Here is a 17,350-nt window from a genome sequence, read left to right as displayed (position 1 = left end):
CTGAGTTCAATTCCCAGCAACCACATGGTCATTCACAACCATCTGTAATGAGATCTGGTGCCCTCTTCTGGCCTGCAAGCATACATACAGGTAGAACACTAATAAACAAATAAATAAATAAATCTTTAAAAATTTCTAACAATATGTATTCAGACTCAACAATGATGTTTTCCATGTTGCTTTGCCCAATATTCTATTTAAGATTTATTTTTATTTTATGTGTATAAAAGTTTTGTCTAATATATGGTCCCCTGGAGAAGGGGAAAGAAACAAGATCTCCTGAGCAAATTGGGAGGGGGAGGAGGAGGGAGTCAGGAGAAAGAGAAGGGGAGAATATGAGGGGAGAGGAGGACATGAGGGAGCAGGAAGATTTAGTCTGGGGAAGAATAGAGGAGAGCAAGCAAAGAGATACCATATTAGAGGGAACCATTATAGGCTAAAGAGAAATCTGGCACTAAGGAAATGTCCAGAGACTTACAAGAATGACCCCAACTAACAGTCTAAGCAATAGTGGAGAGGCTACCTTAAATGCCTTTCCCTGATAATGAGATTGATGATTACCCTATATGTCATCCTAGAGCCTTTATCTAGTAGCTGATAGAAGCAGAAGCAGACACCCACAGCTAAAAACTTAGCTGATCTCTTGGAATCCAGTTACAAAAAGGGAGGAGTGATGAGCAAAGGGGTCAAGACCAGGCTGGAGAAACCACAGAATCAGCTGACCAGAACAAGGGGGAGTTCATGGACCCAAGATTGACAGCTGGGAAACTAGTATAGGACCAACCCAGGCCCCCTGAATATGGGTGTTAGTTAGGAGGCCTGGGCAGTCAATGGGACCTCTGGTAGAGGATCAGTATTTATCCCTAGTATACTAATGGATTGTGGGAGCCCATTCCACATAGATGGATACTCTCTCAGCCTAGTCACACAGGGAGGGCCTAGGCCCTGCTCCAAATGATATGATAGACTTTGAAGATGCCCCAAGAAAGGCCTAACCCTCCCTGGGGAGCAGAAAGAGAATGGGATAGGGGATTGATGGGGGGGCAGGGGAGGAGGGGACAAAGAGGGAACTGGGTTTGACATTTTAAAGAAAGCTTGTTTCCAATTTAAAGAAAATAGAACAGGAAAAAAAAGTTTTGCCTAAATGTATGTATGTATACCATATACACCAACCAAGAATGTCACAAATAGTTAAAATAAAAAAAATGTGCCATCTGATATTGCGGTAAATAAGGATCAGGATAAACAAATAGGCCGAATAGATGTTTATTCAGGGAGAAATAACTTACAACCTAGACAGATGAACACCAGGAAATTCAACCCGATCCTCTCCTGTCCGAGTCACGCCAGAAAGAGAGCGCCTTCCTGGCCCCCTCCGACCTCCTTCCTCAGGTCACCTCCGCCCATCGCTCCACCCCCCAATGGGCGTGGTCAGTGCTACAGAAGGACTACCTCACTACAATCTGAGACTTGGATCATATCTACAAGTCATACTGAAGCTATAGTCATCAATCAGTAGCCTCAAAGTGTTCATTCATTCAGCACTTCGCCTGTCTTCTAGCATTGGCTGTGAAGTGAGGAGGGGCAGGGGATTGATCACTTGATGACTGAGATGGATCACTAACACCCTTCAACTCTGCCCTGTGTGCCAGGGACTGAACCCAAGGCTTTGTGCACACTAGGCAAACTACCCTGAGCAGCCTCCAGTCCTTTTCATTTCTTTCCTTGAGGAAAAGAAATTACTTTGAGACAAAGGCTGCTAAGTTGTACAAACTGTCCACAAGCTCACTACATAGCATACATTTACTGGTAAATAATACCGGGTATCATCACCTATACACTAACGGTTGTGGAAACTTTCAACACGATGAAGCCGCAGTCCTGCAAGCATGATGGTCCATGCATGTGACTGAAGAGCTTGGGAAAGGTGGAGTTCAAGATTATCCTCATTGCCTAGTGAGTTTGAAGCAGCTGAGCCACAGGAGACTCTATCTCAAAAAAAAAAAAAAAAAAAAAAAAAAAAAAAAAAAAAAAGAAAAAGAAAAGAAAGAAAGAAAAGAAAAGAAAAAAAGAAACAAAAGAAAAACCCTTAAAAGAAAGAATGTGTCACAGCAGCCATCTTCCAATAATGAGCCAAAATGGCAAACACAAAGGAAGGAGTGGCTCCCACCACATGTTCTCTGGGCCTTTTAGGAAACATGGAGCTGCTCCTTTGGCCACATACATGGGAATGCATGGAAGGATATATTATAGACATCAAGGGAATGGGCACTGTTCCCAAAGGAATTCCCCAGGAACGTCAGCACAGCAAAACCGGAAGAGTCTTGTCACTCCGCATGCCACAGGCATCATTTAAACAAGTGAGTTAGGGGCAAGATCTTTGCCAAAAGAGTGAATGTACATATGGAACATATGGGGTGCCTGGAGAACCAAGACAGCGTCCTGAAAAGAGGGAAGGAAAGTGGTCAGAAGACAAAAGGAAGTAAAAAGAGCGCCACCTGTCCACCAGAGAAGCACACCTTGTGAAATTAACAGAAAGGGGCCTGAGCGGCTGGAGGGGAGCCCATTTCCTATGAATTCATCCCTTAATGGACAGAAAGAAATAGAATACTTAGACTGTAGAGTGTTTTTCTAAGACTAAAAAAAGAAAGAAAGAAAAAAAGGAGAGAATGAAAATGAAAAGGAACGCACACTCCCAAGACACGTCACTACCCATATGTGTTTGGGTGTCTTTTAGTAATTTATAAGTAATGGGCATGCGATTTTCAAGCTGGAGGCTCAGGAGCCATTGACCAGGCACCAGCAGAATAGAGATGTGGTGAGGTCTTGCTGCTCTGAAGTTGGCACCTTGTCGCTGTGTCCCTGTGAGGAAAAGAAAAACCAGCCCAGCAGAGCCTCTATGTCATAAGGTTAGTGTGCAAACTCCAGCTGTGGAGAGGATGTAGCCTTTCCCCAGAAGGCCTCCCACACCCCATGTGAGGCCGTGGGTGTCAGGATTAACTCCCAGATGCCACAGACATCCAGTGAGAACATCTTGTAAACAGAGATTTTATCCAATGTTCTAACTTTGGAAATCAAAGACACAAACACAAATCATATGCGGTGGTGGTTTAAAGTAGATTTTATAGTCAGGAATTGATTCCAAAGTTATCACTTGTCCCAGCTAGGCCAAGCCTTGCCTTGTCCCTGCTCTCATGTCTCCAGGAATGTAAACGGCAATCTCCCTGAGAAGGTGCCTTGCCTGCTTTGCCTATTTAGCACCAAAATGTGTGCATGCAGCCAAGGCCTCAGCTCAGATGGGCATGTTTTAAGGTTCTTACTCTGTTTCCCTTGTGCAGAATAATCTGAGGAGGGTGAGGCAGATTTCTGAAACTGCTTCAGCTGCTTCTCATACTTCTTACTAGGGAATATCTGGAAAGTAGTAAATAAAATATGCAAGCTGTGTGTTCAGTTTTAAAAATAATGCAGAAAGGATTTAGTGTAAGTCAGTTTTTCTGAGTTTATTTTGTTATATATATTTTTAATTTTAAAGTCATTTTGTTTTGCTTTTTCACTTGCAGTAACCGTCACTCCCTTGTGGAAACTTTGTAATAATCATTAACTCAATCTGGAGTTTATAGTCAAATGTCCCCTAAGAACTTGGAAATATGGAAGGTAAGAGGAGAGTGAAGGTTTGTATAAGAATAACCTTCATAGGGTCATAGATTTGAATGCTTGGACAGTAAGGAATAGTGCTACTTGAGAGGGATTAGGTGTGGCCTTGTTAGAGGAAGTGTGGTCTTGTTGGAGGAAGTAAGTCATTGGGGGTGAGCTTTGGGGTTTCAAATGCTCAAGCCAGACCCAATCTTTCTCCCCCGCCCCCCATCTGCAGATCTGGATGTAGAATTCTAACTACTTCTCCAGTACCATGTTTGGCTTCGTGATGCCATGCTCCTTGCCATGATGACAATGGATTAAACCTCTGAACTAAGCCAGCCCCGATTAAATGCTTTTCTTTATAGGATTTGCCATGGTCATGGAGTCTCTTCACAGCAATAGGAAACCGACTAAGACAAAGTAGTGTCCGAGAGAGAAATTTTAAGACCAGTGCAATGACTACAGACAAAATCACCTTTAGAGAATAAGAATAAGGCTGGGGAAGCAAAGAACCTGCAGGTTTGTGTTTGTTCTGATGCCACAAGGGGCAGAGGAGGTAGGAAGTGTCAGAGTAAAAGTCTGAATATTTAATTTGTGTGTATATATGTTTCATATGTGTGCACTTGTTGCTCGATATACACATGGAGGCTAGAGTTCAGTCTTGGATATTGTTCCTCAGTAGCCACCCACCTTATTTGTTGAGGCAGGGTCTCTGACAAAGACCTGGAGCTCACAGACGAGGGTAGGCTGACTGACCAGCGAGACCCAGGAATCCCACTGTCTCTATCCTGTGTCCCAGCACTGGGTTACAGGTGCATCCTACTGTACTAAGATTTTCACACGGTTCTGGTGATGAAACACAGGTCCTGGTGTTTTTCTCAACAAGTACTTTGCCGACTAAGTTACCCTTCAAACCCCAAAGATATATTTACTGATCAAAACAACTGCCAATTAATCAGTAAAACAGAAAGGGATTGCAAGGATTGGAACAAACACAGTCACCAACAAAATATAGAGAATCTCTGTGTAGAGTCCCTAAGCCATATTTGAGACTTCAGATACACTCACAGATTCTTTCTAATGGGAAAATAAACCCCAAACATTCTTGAGCCTTGATTTACCCAATGTCTTTGTCTGAATTCAGTCTTCATGGGACAAGCACACTTCCCATATGCTTTTCAAAACACAAGGAGGCAGTGGACATAAAGTCATGGACTCACCTATCCAACGCTGCATATGAACTGATCTCGTACTGAGTGCCCTGGCCAGGCCTAAGTAACAGGGATAATAGAGAACTAGACATCTGGTACAAAAAGCAAACTAATGGTATAATTGCATAAGATAAAAAAATATATAACTAAAATGGAATACTGGCTAGATAATACCTAGGAGAAGGAGGCAGGTGTTTTAAGAAAAGGCATGAGAAAGTGATGGTCTAAGAATTTAATATATGACCATTGATAAAGCCTACTGCAAACATTTTCCAAAACCATTATTTCAACAAGGTTTTTAAAAAGTATAAATGAATATAATGGCAGAGAAGACCATTTTTAAATGATCTAAACTAAACACTATAAAGTCAGTGGGAGATTCACAGACAAAGAGATGTTTGTGTGTGTATTCCCTTCACCAAATACAGAATAGGCTTCACCTCCTCATTTCCAATTTTTGTCCCATCCTCTCCCAGTGATTGAATGTTGGAACGTGGCTGTGCCCCTGGCTATCAGCTTAATGAGGATCCAGAGTCAGCCATGTAATGATGGGGAAGTAGTCTCTAGGAATAAGGAACAGTAAAGCTACAAGGCAAAAAGTCCTATGTTTCTGGAGCTTTAAAGATAAGGGTAAAGTGGGAAGCTTAAAAGTAAAGGTAAAGCCGGAAGCATCACACCAGAGACCTAGGCAGTGACAGATCAAAGGAAGAAACCTGAAGCATGTCTTGATGGACATCTTTTAAAAAGTAGCTTGTAAGTGGGAAATAAGCTGCTAGGGTGGTAAAGACAAAAGGGAGTAAGATTAGTTATGAGACTATCAGTACCTAGGCAAGCAAGGGCATGGTGTGGTGGGCTGGCTGCAGTAAAGTGAGCAGTGAATGAAATGAGGGCTCATCTGGAGAATGGGTTCCCTGCTGATAGAGATGTATGTGTGGGTAGAGAGTCTTGCTTTTACTTGGCAAAAATCAGTCCCTTTACCATAACTGGGACAATTAGGGGAGGACTAAGAGCAATTGAGTAGACATCTCCAACTTGAGATGCCTACTAAGACACAAGTAGAGAAGCCAGGAAAGAAGCTGGGGTTTGTAACATTAGGGGAACGTTGAAACAGATACACAACTGCTGTGGAATAATCTTTCTGTACACTGTGTAAATTATATTGTGGTTGATTTAATAAAGAAGCTGACTGGGCAATAGCTGGACAGGATAATGTTAGGTGGGAGAGCCAAACTAACGTCACTGGGAAGAAGAAGGATGGAGTCAGAAGTGTCACCAGCAGACACAGAGAGGAAACAGGAAGTGCAAAATGAAAGAAAGGTAATGCCACATGACAGAATGTAGATTGATATAAATGGGTTAATTTAAGTTGTTAGTAATAAGCCTGAGCTATTGGCTGAGCATTGATAATTAACACTGAGTCTCCATGTTGGTTATTTGGGAGTTGGTGGGTAGAAAAAGAAAGTCCACATCCATACAATATTGGAATTTCTCTACACACAGGTGGTCTTTGAGGTCACAGTCATTCCCATCCCATGACAATGGCTTTTCACGTAAATTAATAAATTGAATAACTAACAAAAGCAAGGGATGTACAGCTGGGACAACTTACCCAAATTGGATCTGTCCCTCTGCTTTGCCACAAGTCTCATCTGCGAGCTGCTTTACAAGCTTTTCCTCTTACATTTCTACCAAGACACCATGCTAATCTCCCTTTATTATTTTCAATTAATGCATAAGGATTACATATTCTAAATGCATCAGAATTTCACTGAAAAAAGAGGAGGAAATTATACAAGCATATTAAGATTAAAAAGTAAGCCCTTTGTACAAACTGCAGTAGAGGCTACACATGCTAACTGGAGTTTGCTGACATTGGGCTCAGTGGGGAAGGGCTCCATTGCCAAACATACTTGAGAACATTACAGAGAATTTAGTTAAGTAACTCAATGAAACAAGCGCCCAGAGAAGTGTTAAGAGAAATCCTAGAATAAAAAGAAGGTCCACAACTCCAGTTCATCACTGAACAGTCATTGGCTGATATCTTTTCTCAGCAAAGATAACCCATACCCTGGAAAAGAGCAGAGGCAGACAGGAGAAGGCTCTGATTAAACTGCCATGATAGTCAACTACAATGAGAAAATCAGATCTCCCTAGAGACACTCTTCTAACACTAAATACAACTATACATTCACGGCACAAAAATTTGCATTCTTATTCTGAGTTAAAATTTAGATTCCCGTGTGTATATTGTTGATCTAACTGAATGAAGTTGGTGGCAAATTAGTATTTTAAGACCAGTTAAACATTAATCGTGCTTTTAGCCAAGTCTTCGAAAAGTATGCCCAGCCCCCTCCCATTCTCTTCTAGCATTTGCCAACTTCCCGTGTAAATTCCAAGGATTTAAGAGGTAGCAGTTGAGTCCCTGCAAGTTCAGTCTTGCATTAATTCATGGAAGCCACACACTGGTTCAGCACTGGAGGGAGCAGGGTGAAGGAGTGTCCCCTATCTTCTAGTCTACTCTGACCCCAAGATGCCCAGGGACTTTCTCTGAAAAAAATATTTCTGGTACCCAGTCACAATACTGCCACAGGAAAAGGATAGTAGGGGCTAGCATCTTGCTAAGGCTGCTTCCTGCCATTTCCCTGTCATCCTGGAGATGTCTTCCCATGAAACTGTAGAAAGAAGGAGAAAGCCCCCTGGCCTGTACCAGCAGTGGGGAGCAGCTACTAGCAAGCACCATTATGGTTCTCCTGCTTGCACTAGTGCATTAAGTCAAAGGTCCCCTCCCCTTCTTACTCCTTCCTTCTTCCCTTCTTGCTTCTCTTTCTCCTTCCCAGCCTGTCTTAACACTAATGTAGCAATCTGCTATCTGGTCGGTTTTTGTAAATTTGACACAAGCTGGAGTTATGTGAATAAAGATCCAGCTGTAGGCAAGCCTGCAGGACATTTTTTTTTTCCAGACAGGGTTTCTCTGTATTGCTTTGGAGCCTGTCCTGGTGGAACTAGCTCTATAGATCAGGCTGGCCTGGAACTCACAGAGATCCACCTGCCTCTGCCTCCCGAGTGCTGGGATTAAAGTTGTGCACCCCCAACACCTGGCTGGCATTTTCTTAATTGTTGGTTGATTTGGGAAGGCCCAGCTCATTGTGGGTGGGGGCCAGCCCTGGGCTGGTGGGCTTAGGTTCTGTAAGAAAGCAGGCTGAGCAGATCAAGAGCAAGCCAGCGAGCAGCACTCTTCTCTGGCTTCTTGATCAGCTCCAGCCTCCAGGGTCCATCCCTGAGTTCCTAGCCTGACTTCAGTCAATGACAGACTGTGATCTGAGAGTTGTACACTGAAATAAACTCTTTCCTCCTGGTGGCACTTTTGTTCACAGTGCTTTATCACAACAGTAGGAATGTTCCTAAGGCTTCAGTCACGGGACCAGAGGCACCAATCTGAGAAGGCTAAGCCAGATCTAAACAGTGAGAAACATTCTCTCTCTTAACTGCACACCTTTCTTCTATGGTGGTTAGCACCTGTAGATCATTTCAGAGTTAAGATCTAAGAATCGGTTTAGCTTTTTACTACATTTAAGATGAACCAACTTGAGTAAAAGAATCTTTCTAAGGACCCCATCACACGTGAAGTCTATATAAGGCCTCTGCTCTGTATTTCCCCTCAAGGACCTGGGAGAGAGAAGCCATTGCAGGGTAGAAGTCACAGTGTATACTTTTGGATCCCCTCATTTAATTGTATTCTCACTAGCACCTCCAATTCTCTGTGCTGTGACATTTTCCAAAGGTCTCTAGAAGCCACAGACATTTTTCAAATGTCTGACATTAGATTGGTTGTTATAAAAAGCTTCTTTCTCCTGCGTGGTACAGTGTCTTTGGATGAAAGATCACTCTACAAGGAGAATGGCGCCCTTCCCACCAGGGGCGAAACCGCTGGAGGCCTCAAAGACAGCACCAGCTTCAGCCGAAGGTGCTAATCACATGACCTCTTCACCATCATGCTTGATACTCCATCAAGGCAGGCTTTCATTAAGCCTTTGTGACTGTTCATAGGAGCCTTTTATTTTCCACAACCGATTCCTGTGAAACTAAAAAAATGTCCCTCCCTTTCCTTGTCTCTCTGTTCTATCCTCAAAAGCCAGTTTTGCTCTAGATAACTGGCAAGTGTAGCAAAATTAGGAGATAGATGATCTGTGTTTAGCAACAAGAATAACGGTTTCAAATCTGTTACTATACTTTTCCCTTGGACTCTTCCTCATTGGCCATTATAGAACTGAGACTAAGGTACCAGAGGCATTTTTAGATTCCTCTCCAGGCAACCTGCCTTACCTTTAGTTGAACCAGATGCACATCCACATGCCTGCTGTCTGCGTCCTGCTGGACCGAGTAGGTCAGGTCACGGACCCTCTCTGAGGTCATCCGGAGCCAGGTCTCAATCTCAGGCAAGTGTAGCACAATCTTCCAGTCAGCTGCTGTGTGGAGAGGGGGTGGCTTTCCGTACTGCTGCTCAGCATCTGTGTCCTTCATGGCCTCTTCCCCCTCTCCTTCTCCCTGCTCCACAGTAGGTGTCATGTTGATGGCCATGGGTGAGGCATCAGTTGCCATGGGATCCAGGTCCTGTGACCTCAGTGGGGAAAGTGTCACGCTCATGGTTAACATGGAGATATCTAAGCCTTACTGCTTTCCAAAACAGCTGAAAGGGAAAAGGAAATAAGAAAGCAAAGTCAGACTAGATTGCCAAATAAAGCAACGATACTTCACAGAAGAAACAGGGTTTCTAAATAAAGCTAGATTTCTAAATTAAGAAACCATTGCTCATAACAAAACAGAAAGAGATGTTTGATTTTCTACATTATAGCCCCAAGACACAGCGTGTAACACACAACCATAGTGGTACCATCTCCCCAAATACCCATTTCCCCTCATTCCCTAGTAACAAAATACCGAGATTTAGCTGTGAAGATTGCTGTCCAGAATTTAGAATTACAGTCCCCATTTCCTTTGTAGCTAGCTATGGCTCTCCCTGTAGTCAAGTTCTGGCCAATGAGAAGTAAGTGGAATAGGTGTGCAGAAACTCTGGGAGCTGTTTCGAGAGACTGAGCTAGAAGATGCTGCCTTCCTGCCCTTATGCTTTCCCTATTATTCTAGTTCACATGGTAGACTCCATCGCTGGAGTTCTAGCTCAGGTCAGGCCAGGAGATGACCTGGGGTGCTCCTAGGAGAGGACAGTGAAGCACAGGGTTAGGGACATGGATCCACTCTGCCAGCATTGTTGACATGTGAGAGAAAAGAACAAATTTCTGTTTTGTTGATACAATGATTAATAGGAGCTTTCCTAATGTATCCTTCCAAACATTATTTTGACTAAAACCAACATAGTCAATACATGAATAACTAGAGGATGGCATTCTAATTATGAAACACACTGTGTTGGCCTCAGATATTGTTCATTTTGGGGGATAGATAGACAGATAGAGATAGGCAGGTAGACACATAGATACAAGGATGATAGATAAACATGTAGCAATTCCAAATGTTAGTTTCTTCATAGATTACCAAGTAGGTCTATGTCTATCTAATTAATGGTGATTACTTAATGCTAAACCTAAGCTACATTAATATGTGGTTATGTTGAAAACTGCAAAGGATTTTGGAATTTTAAGAATAACAAATCGTTCTGACACACATTAGCAAAGGGTTACCAGGTAGGTGAGAATAACAAGTGCACATCATGGTGAATTGAGTTTACCTTTGAGGAAAGTTAGTCATTAATAATGATCCTGCTGTAAACTCACCTGCCTCCTTGCAGTGGTCCAGCATAAAGTACCCCATGACTCTTATAGTTTCCAATAAATAGATATTATTTCAGTATCAGGAGCAGCTTCTACTCAAGGCTAATGGATTTCTTTGTATTTTACAAGGTTGACAGTTTGAGGGGTTTTTAAAATACATTTAAGTTATACTTTCATTACTGTAAAGCAGCTGATCAAAAGTTCAAAAATGTAATGTGATTATCAGAAAATAACTCACATTTTTTCAGATTCCTAATATTCACTCAGTGACTGGCTTTGCTTCCAATGGCTGTAACAAGGGTTATGACCAAAGCACCTTGAGGAGGGAAGGGCAGGAAAGATCTATTTTACCTCCCAAGTCATAGTCTGTCATGAAGGGAAGTCAGGGCAGGAACTCAGCTCTGGGACCTGAAGGCAAGAGCTGATGCAGAGGCCATGGAGGGTGCCACTCATGTGGCTTGCTCAGCCTGCTTTCTTATACAACCCAGGACTAGCCCAGGGACATCACTGCCTAAAGGGCACTGAGCCTTACCACATTAATCATTAACCAAGGCAAACTTATTCCTACCAACCAATATAGACAGGAAAATAAATCAAGACAGCTCCCAGTTTGACTAACGACATCTAACTGTCCACACTGGGCTGAGCATGAGGAATAAGGAGATCTGCTAAATGAACAAAAATGCTACGAGTAAAACTTACCCCTGTATTCTTAACTGCCATTCCATACTGCAATGTATGTAGTATACTCCCCTCTTGACTTCCGCCCTACCCTTCTCCCCCTCTCTCTGCTTTCTCCCTTCCTCCTCCCTCTCCACCCTCATCTCTCTCCCTCTAATAAAGTCCTATGCAGCACAGACTAGCTTTGTGATTCTGATCATCTTGCACCCAAGTCCTGGGATGACTGGCAGGTCCCACAATGCCGAGCTCCCCTTTCCTAATTTCTTCAACATCTAAATTTTGAGTTAAATTTATCAGTGCATTTTCTGAATTAAAGTCATTTGCAAAACACATGTTACAAAGTTGGTTGATCCCTTTGGTGCCTACCTTATAAGATAGTTTTTAGGTTAACTCAACAGCTTTCTCCACCTAGGTGCAGGAGGGAGAAATACACTTCTCATATTTTTAACCATTCTTGTGTTCAATTTTTAAAAAATAATAACAATACTAGACTTGACTAATAAAAAAAAACTCAAAGCTAACAAATTTCACTGAAGGGATCCAACCCCAGGAAGACTGAGCTACCCCAGTCCACAAGCCATACCCCAACCTCATGTGGGCTCAAATTCTGACTTCTCAAAACACATCTAAAATATTAATCAGTTTACTGCTTTCTAAGGGACCACTATCGAATCTCAATCTCAGAGAAGGAACCTGATAACCAAGGTTAATCAAGCTTGCTTATTGAAGGACATAGAACTGCTTACAAATGCAGAACACACTGATGTGACATTGATTGGCTAAGAAACTAGACTGACCCAAGGGGACAACCAAGAGTCAGATAGTGAGCCCAGAACGGCCTCAGATATACATATAGTCACCCACTTGCACAAGACCTGTGTATAACTAATACATGGAACCTACTGACTGCAGGTTTTTCAGATTTTAGTTTTGTTTTTCGAAACAGGGTTTTCTGTGTAGCCATGGCTATCCTGGAATTTGCTCTGTAGATTAATCTGGCCTCGAACTCAGAGATACACTCGCCTCTCTGCCTGTTTTGTGACATTCCTAAAGCCAAGTGATACACACCCAGCCTTAGACTAGCTCATCCACATGTCAAAGAATGATCTTATCCCACACTCCCATATATGCAGTCAGGCTACATAGGGGCGAGTGTGTGTCACACTCTCAGCCTGAGTTTCCTCATCTGCAAAATAAAGGAACTCATGTAGATAAACAGTAAGATCTCATCCTGGCAGAAGGATGTGAGATTACCTACAGTAAGAGATATGGGGAGTTCACAGCTGCTACAGCTTCCTGTCTATACGGAGGGCTGTGTAACAACTACACAATGCTCTCTATTATACCAAAGCATATAAACAGGACCAACTGACTTGTCCTAGTTAACAGGAAAGAGAAAGTAGCACCAAGAAAAATAGTTTGTAAAGCATAGTAGTGTTGCTAATTCTTCCCTGGAGAACAAACATGGTAGGGACTCCCCTCTAGGAATCTTCTACTTGAGACTAATGATACAGATGTGGTTATATGTGTAGAGAACAAACAGAACAGGAAAAGTACACAGAAAGTGTCTGGAGAGGACGGAATGTGCATTTCTCAGGAGGAGAGGTCTAGGAGACCTGAAAGCCAAATTTCAAAGCAAGATTTTCCTGCGACAAATGTTCAACCAATCAGACTGCAAGCAGGAACTTTCTTGTGTGACTCAGAGGACTCAGACAGAGTATTGTTTTACTGAATTCACACTTCAGTTTGTGGCCTTTGCTTCCCTTTACATATACTTTTGGCACTGAGAAATGAACACATGTGCCATATGCTTAGCAAGCTTGGGAAGCTGCATAAATGAATTAATTACATGTTTTCATTGGAAGCAACTGCTATACAACATTTGATTTTCAATTCGAACAGTTCACATTGCAACACAGTGCCATGGAGATGGCCATACTCCATGGTTTTCACAAAATTCACATCAGATTCAAAGGATAAGTTTGCAGTATAATTCAAAGAAATAGCTTCAACTATGTAGTGACTATGGTAATGATCTTTAGGTGCAATTTCCTGCCCTTATGTTTACTCAGCCTTGCTTCTAAAACAATAACTCCACTTAAATGAAATAGTAGTGGTCAGCACCAGCCTCTACTTCTATACTGAGAGCTCTACATTTTCCCTTTCTGAGTCTGAGAAGATGCCTTCTAGCCATAAAGATAGAAGGAGCCACTAGACAACAGCCCATGGCAGTGCAAGCCTTAGGCCAAGTGTATACAGGTACCCACCAGAGTTGCCATTGACACCAAGAGGAGACAGGACTCATCAATCAGCATTGGAAATCCAAGGCTCCCCTCCGTCCTACTACTAAATACTTGTCTGTGGTCACCTTCCCAGCATTAGTGATAATACCCCCTTTATCCCTGCTCCTGTTAAAAATAGCATCCATCAAATCCTTCCTTTTCACACACCTAAAGATGAGGCAATATGCAAAGTGCAAAGGCTGAAAGAGGCAACGGTCTAAAACCTTTCCTTATTGGTTTGTGGGAATGGTTTTCCTACCTTTCTCTACTCATTACCCTGCAGGAACAGAAGAAAACACACCAGAGTGCTTACTAAGGGCCGGAACTAGGATCTCTCTAGCAGCCCAGAAGTTTCAGAGCAGAATGCATTTGGCTTGAATAAACAGATGGGTTTAAAGAGGACAACCTTCTTAGAACAAATCCAAAGGCAAAGATCCCAGCTGCACAGCCCTCAAAATTGCCCATCTCTCCTTTCTTCTGTTATTTCCTGTCTTAAATATAAAGGAGCAGACAAATGAGGACCCACCAACTGTACTCACTGTAAATGCTCTCCTTCCCAATGTCTCTTCAGGATTAAGCCTCTGGCTCCTCCTCCTCTCCCCACCCTGGCTTTCTGCTTGTAGCCAAACAAGAGAAAGGCCAGTGTCAGCTGCTCCCAGCCAGCAGAGCAGCAGCTCTGGAGCTCTTCAGTGCTCTAACTCTCCAGTGAGGGCTGCACACAGCCCTATTTGGAAGCTAATGTATACATTACAGGCTGCAGTCATGGGCAAGCCTTCTGGAGACAAGCAGTGAAAGTGATAAGTGAGCCAAGAAGAGGACAGAGTTTCCAAAACAAGGATGCCCAAGGAGACCAGCACTCCATGGACAAAGCACTTCCAGCCACCACTGGGAAGAAACAGCATGATATCCCCACAAACCAAGGGCCCTAAAACGGGATAAATAGGACTAGTGTGCTAGCTGTCAAAGCCCTCTGACTGGATGGGATTGTGTCTTCCCTCTGCCCTCAAGAAACTGTTTCTTTCATGTAAATACCCCATGACACGTACTGTATGAGAGTCAGTCTTGTCATCATGTAAACCAACCCTAAGTCTAAACACAGCCTTCCATGCTCTGCTTGCTAGGTGGGACTAATTTTAGCCACATTAACAGATCTGCATGTTGACTGTTACATCTTACAAACTAGAGGTAGAGGCCATTGTGTTAGGCATAATTTCATCAATCCCAAACTAACAGTGTCTTTTTTCCTTTCTTTTCACTTCCTCCTTTTCTATTCTGATAACCACTCATCTTGGAGCCTAATCATACTGACATTTGGAAACAAAAATCAAACCTTCTGGACTATTTCAGTTTTTGTCTCATGACCTGACTGCATTAAGGGAAAACAAATGAACTCAAGAAGTTTATCCTATACCTGAGCCCAGGTTAGACTGTAGGATTTGGTGCTGCCAACAAAACACAGGTGCAGTCAATAGAGCATAGTTGAACAAAACACAGGTATAGTCAATAGAGCACAATTGAACACCACCACCCCATCACCACCTCCTAGAGGAATGGCTTTAATTGCCTGGCTTTAAGTCGTGCTACCTTCCTACCTCTCTGGTTCTTGTGGGGACCACAGATAGGAACCTTTAAGTCAAAGAGCTGTTGCTGCTAAGTTGAAAGTTAAGTTTGAACTTGAAGAAGAAAGAGAAAAGTGGCTTTGGCTGCAAAGGAAATTTCCAGAACCATGTATGATCTGTGCCTCTTCCTGTGCCTTCTGGGACTCCTGGGAGCTGCATGATTCTAACCTTCTTCCTACAGGCCATCTCAGAGTGAAGCACACTCCCAGTGCCCCAGTGGAAGGGATGTATTGACTGATGGCCTAGGACATGCCTCCACAATGTAAAAAATGACCACATCAGTCACCCTCTCAGATGTCATGTATGCAATGTGGTTCTTCACCAGTCACACCTCTAACTCCCTTCTGAGCATGGCATCTTCCATCAGCAGTGCTGCACTTCATAAATCCAATCTCTTCCTCAACCCTTCCTCCCCGATTTCCTGACACATGGATACCCAGCCAGACCAAGACAGTCATCATGTTCCATGTTTTCTTTCTTCCAGGACAGAAATCAGTCTCTGTTACAGAGTCATTTGACTGCGTGAAGCAGTCAGCACAAAACAACCACAATCATGACCATGGACATGGGACATAATGACATGGAATTCTCATTTCTTTTAGTCCCATCCCATGCTGACAAAGTTACCTTTAAGCAATTGGTAACCACTTTTCTCTTGATTGAGAAAATGTCTTCAGGAAGACTGAACTTGTAAAACAGGCAGATCCCTGGTCTGCATTAAGTAGAAGGCTAAGAGCACCATTTGTTGGAGAAGGTGACATTTGAGATGGGCTTATAAAAAGACTTGAGTTTGATTGAGATAGGAAAAGATAGGAGGAAGGTGACAGTATTGTAGGCAGAGGGGGAAACAGGTTAACAAAAACACCCTACATTATGAAGTAAGAAAAATCAACAGAGAACTCTTAAGAGAACTGATAATTCAGCACGGCCCAGAAATAGACTACAAGAGAAACTGCAGCCTCATTCAGAGGACTTCGAACACTGCATCCTAAGAGGTAGGGAATGAATCGCCAGGTTGCAGACATCAGAAAAAGTAGTTTAAAAAAGAGAAAGCAGATAAATTGAGACAAAATAAACAATAAGTAGAAGCAGGTAGACCCATGTTTACCAAGAAAAGGAAACGAAAAATCAAGAGAATTAAAATTCCTTTTTCTAGGCAAAGTCTTCATTAACACAGAATATAACCTTAAACTTTCTGCCATGCAGGGACAGGGGGAGACAGATTTTATATCAGAGTGATTAAAGGGACTCTGTGTTCTGTCCTACCTACTCCATTAAATATAAAAAGAAATCTCCATTTTTAGTTCTCCATTAGTATTGGTTCACAACCATAATATCACAGATTTGAAGTGGAAAAATTTTAAGTCCCATTTTATGTAATTATTTTACTTTTTTCTTGTTCTAAAATTTCTTTCAAATTAATTTTAAAGTAATACATATTAATTCAAACATTGTAAAAATAGGAGCATTGAGGTGAAAAGAAGCTCTTCTGTCCCCGTGTTCTCAATGCCTGACAACAAATGAGAAGAGGCTATTCATGTCCCTCATCATCTCAATATGTAAAGTCAGTAAAAGATGAACCATGACAGCAGAGTAATCTTTAAGCATTCTGAATTCTAAACCCATTAGTCATCTGTATTAATGAAACAATTTATAAGTGTTTGCTGACTTGGTGAACATTTCCCAGATATTAACAAGCATTCTACAAAAGTTGCTAAGGAAATATCTAGATAGAGACAGCCAACTGAATATAATTTTGCTCCCTCCTAAAATCACTACAAAAAAATTTTTGTAAGTAAACATAAAGAATAAGAGGGTATTTTAAAAGCTACAAATTAGATAAACAAATAAGTGGCTTTCATAACTTTTAAAAGCTAAATCCTAAACCAGTAATCCATACAGCAAAGAAGCAACCTGCCTTTTCTTCCAAGTATTGTTGCTGTGGGTTTTCTTGTCCTGCCAGGTCCCACTACCGCTTCAGTCCCAAATAAACACACAGAAGCTATATTAATTATAGAACTGTTGGCCGATGGCTAGGGATTCTTACTGGCTAGCTCTGTCTTACTTATTAACCCATTTCTATAGATATATGTATTTCCATGTGGTCTTGGCTTACTGGAGAATGCCTGGCATGT

At 42.2% G+C, this 17,350-nt stretch overlaps 1 protein-coding gene across 1 annotated transcript in view; it reads right to left on the bottom strand.

The window, feature by feature from the left end:
* Positions 1–17,350, bottom strand: part of Akap6 (A-kinase anchoring protein 6) — a 418,711-nt gene that overhangs the window by 315,191 nt on the left and 86,170 nt on the right. Inside the window, exon 2 of the mRNA XM_051195831.1 lies at positions 9,171–9,534. Coding sequence (XP_051051788.1) covers positions 9,171–9,500 — 330 coding nt within the window. The 5' untranslated portion in view covers positions 9,501–9,534. The remainder of the gene's footprint in view (positions 1–9,170; positions 9,535–17,350) is intronic.

Source organism: Phodopus roborovskii, unplaced genomic scaffold (genome assembly GCF_943737965.1).
Source record: "Phodopus roborovskii unplaced genomic scaffold, PHOROB, whole genome shotgun sequence".
NCBI lineage: Eukaryota > Metazoa > Chordata > Mammalia > Rodentia > Cricetidae > Phodopus > Phodopus roborovskii.
The sequence above is the reverse complement of the archived record's forward strand: the minus strand, read 5'-3'. Positions and strand labels throughout refer to the sequence as shown.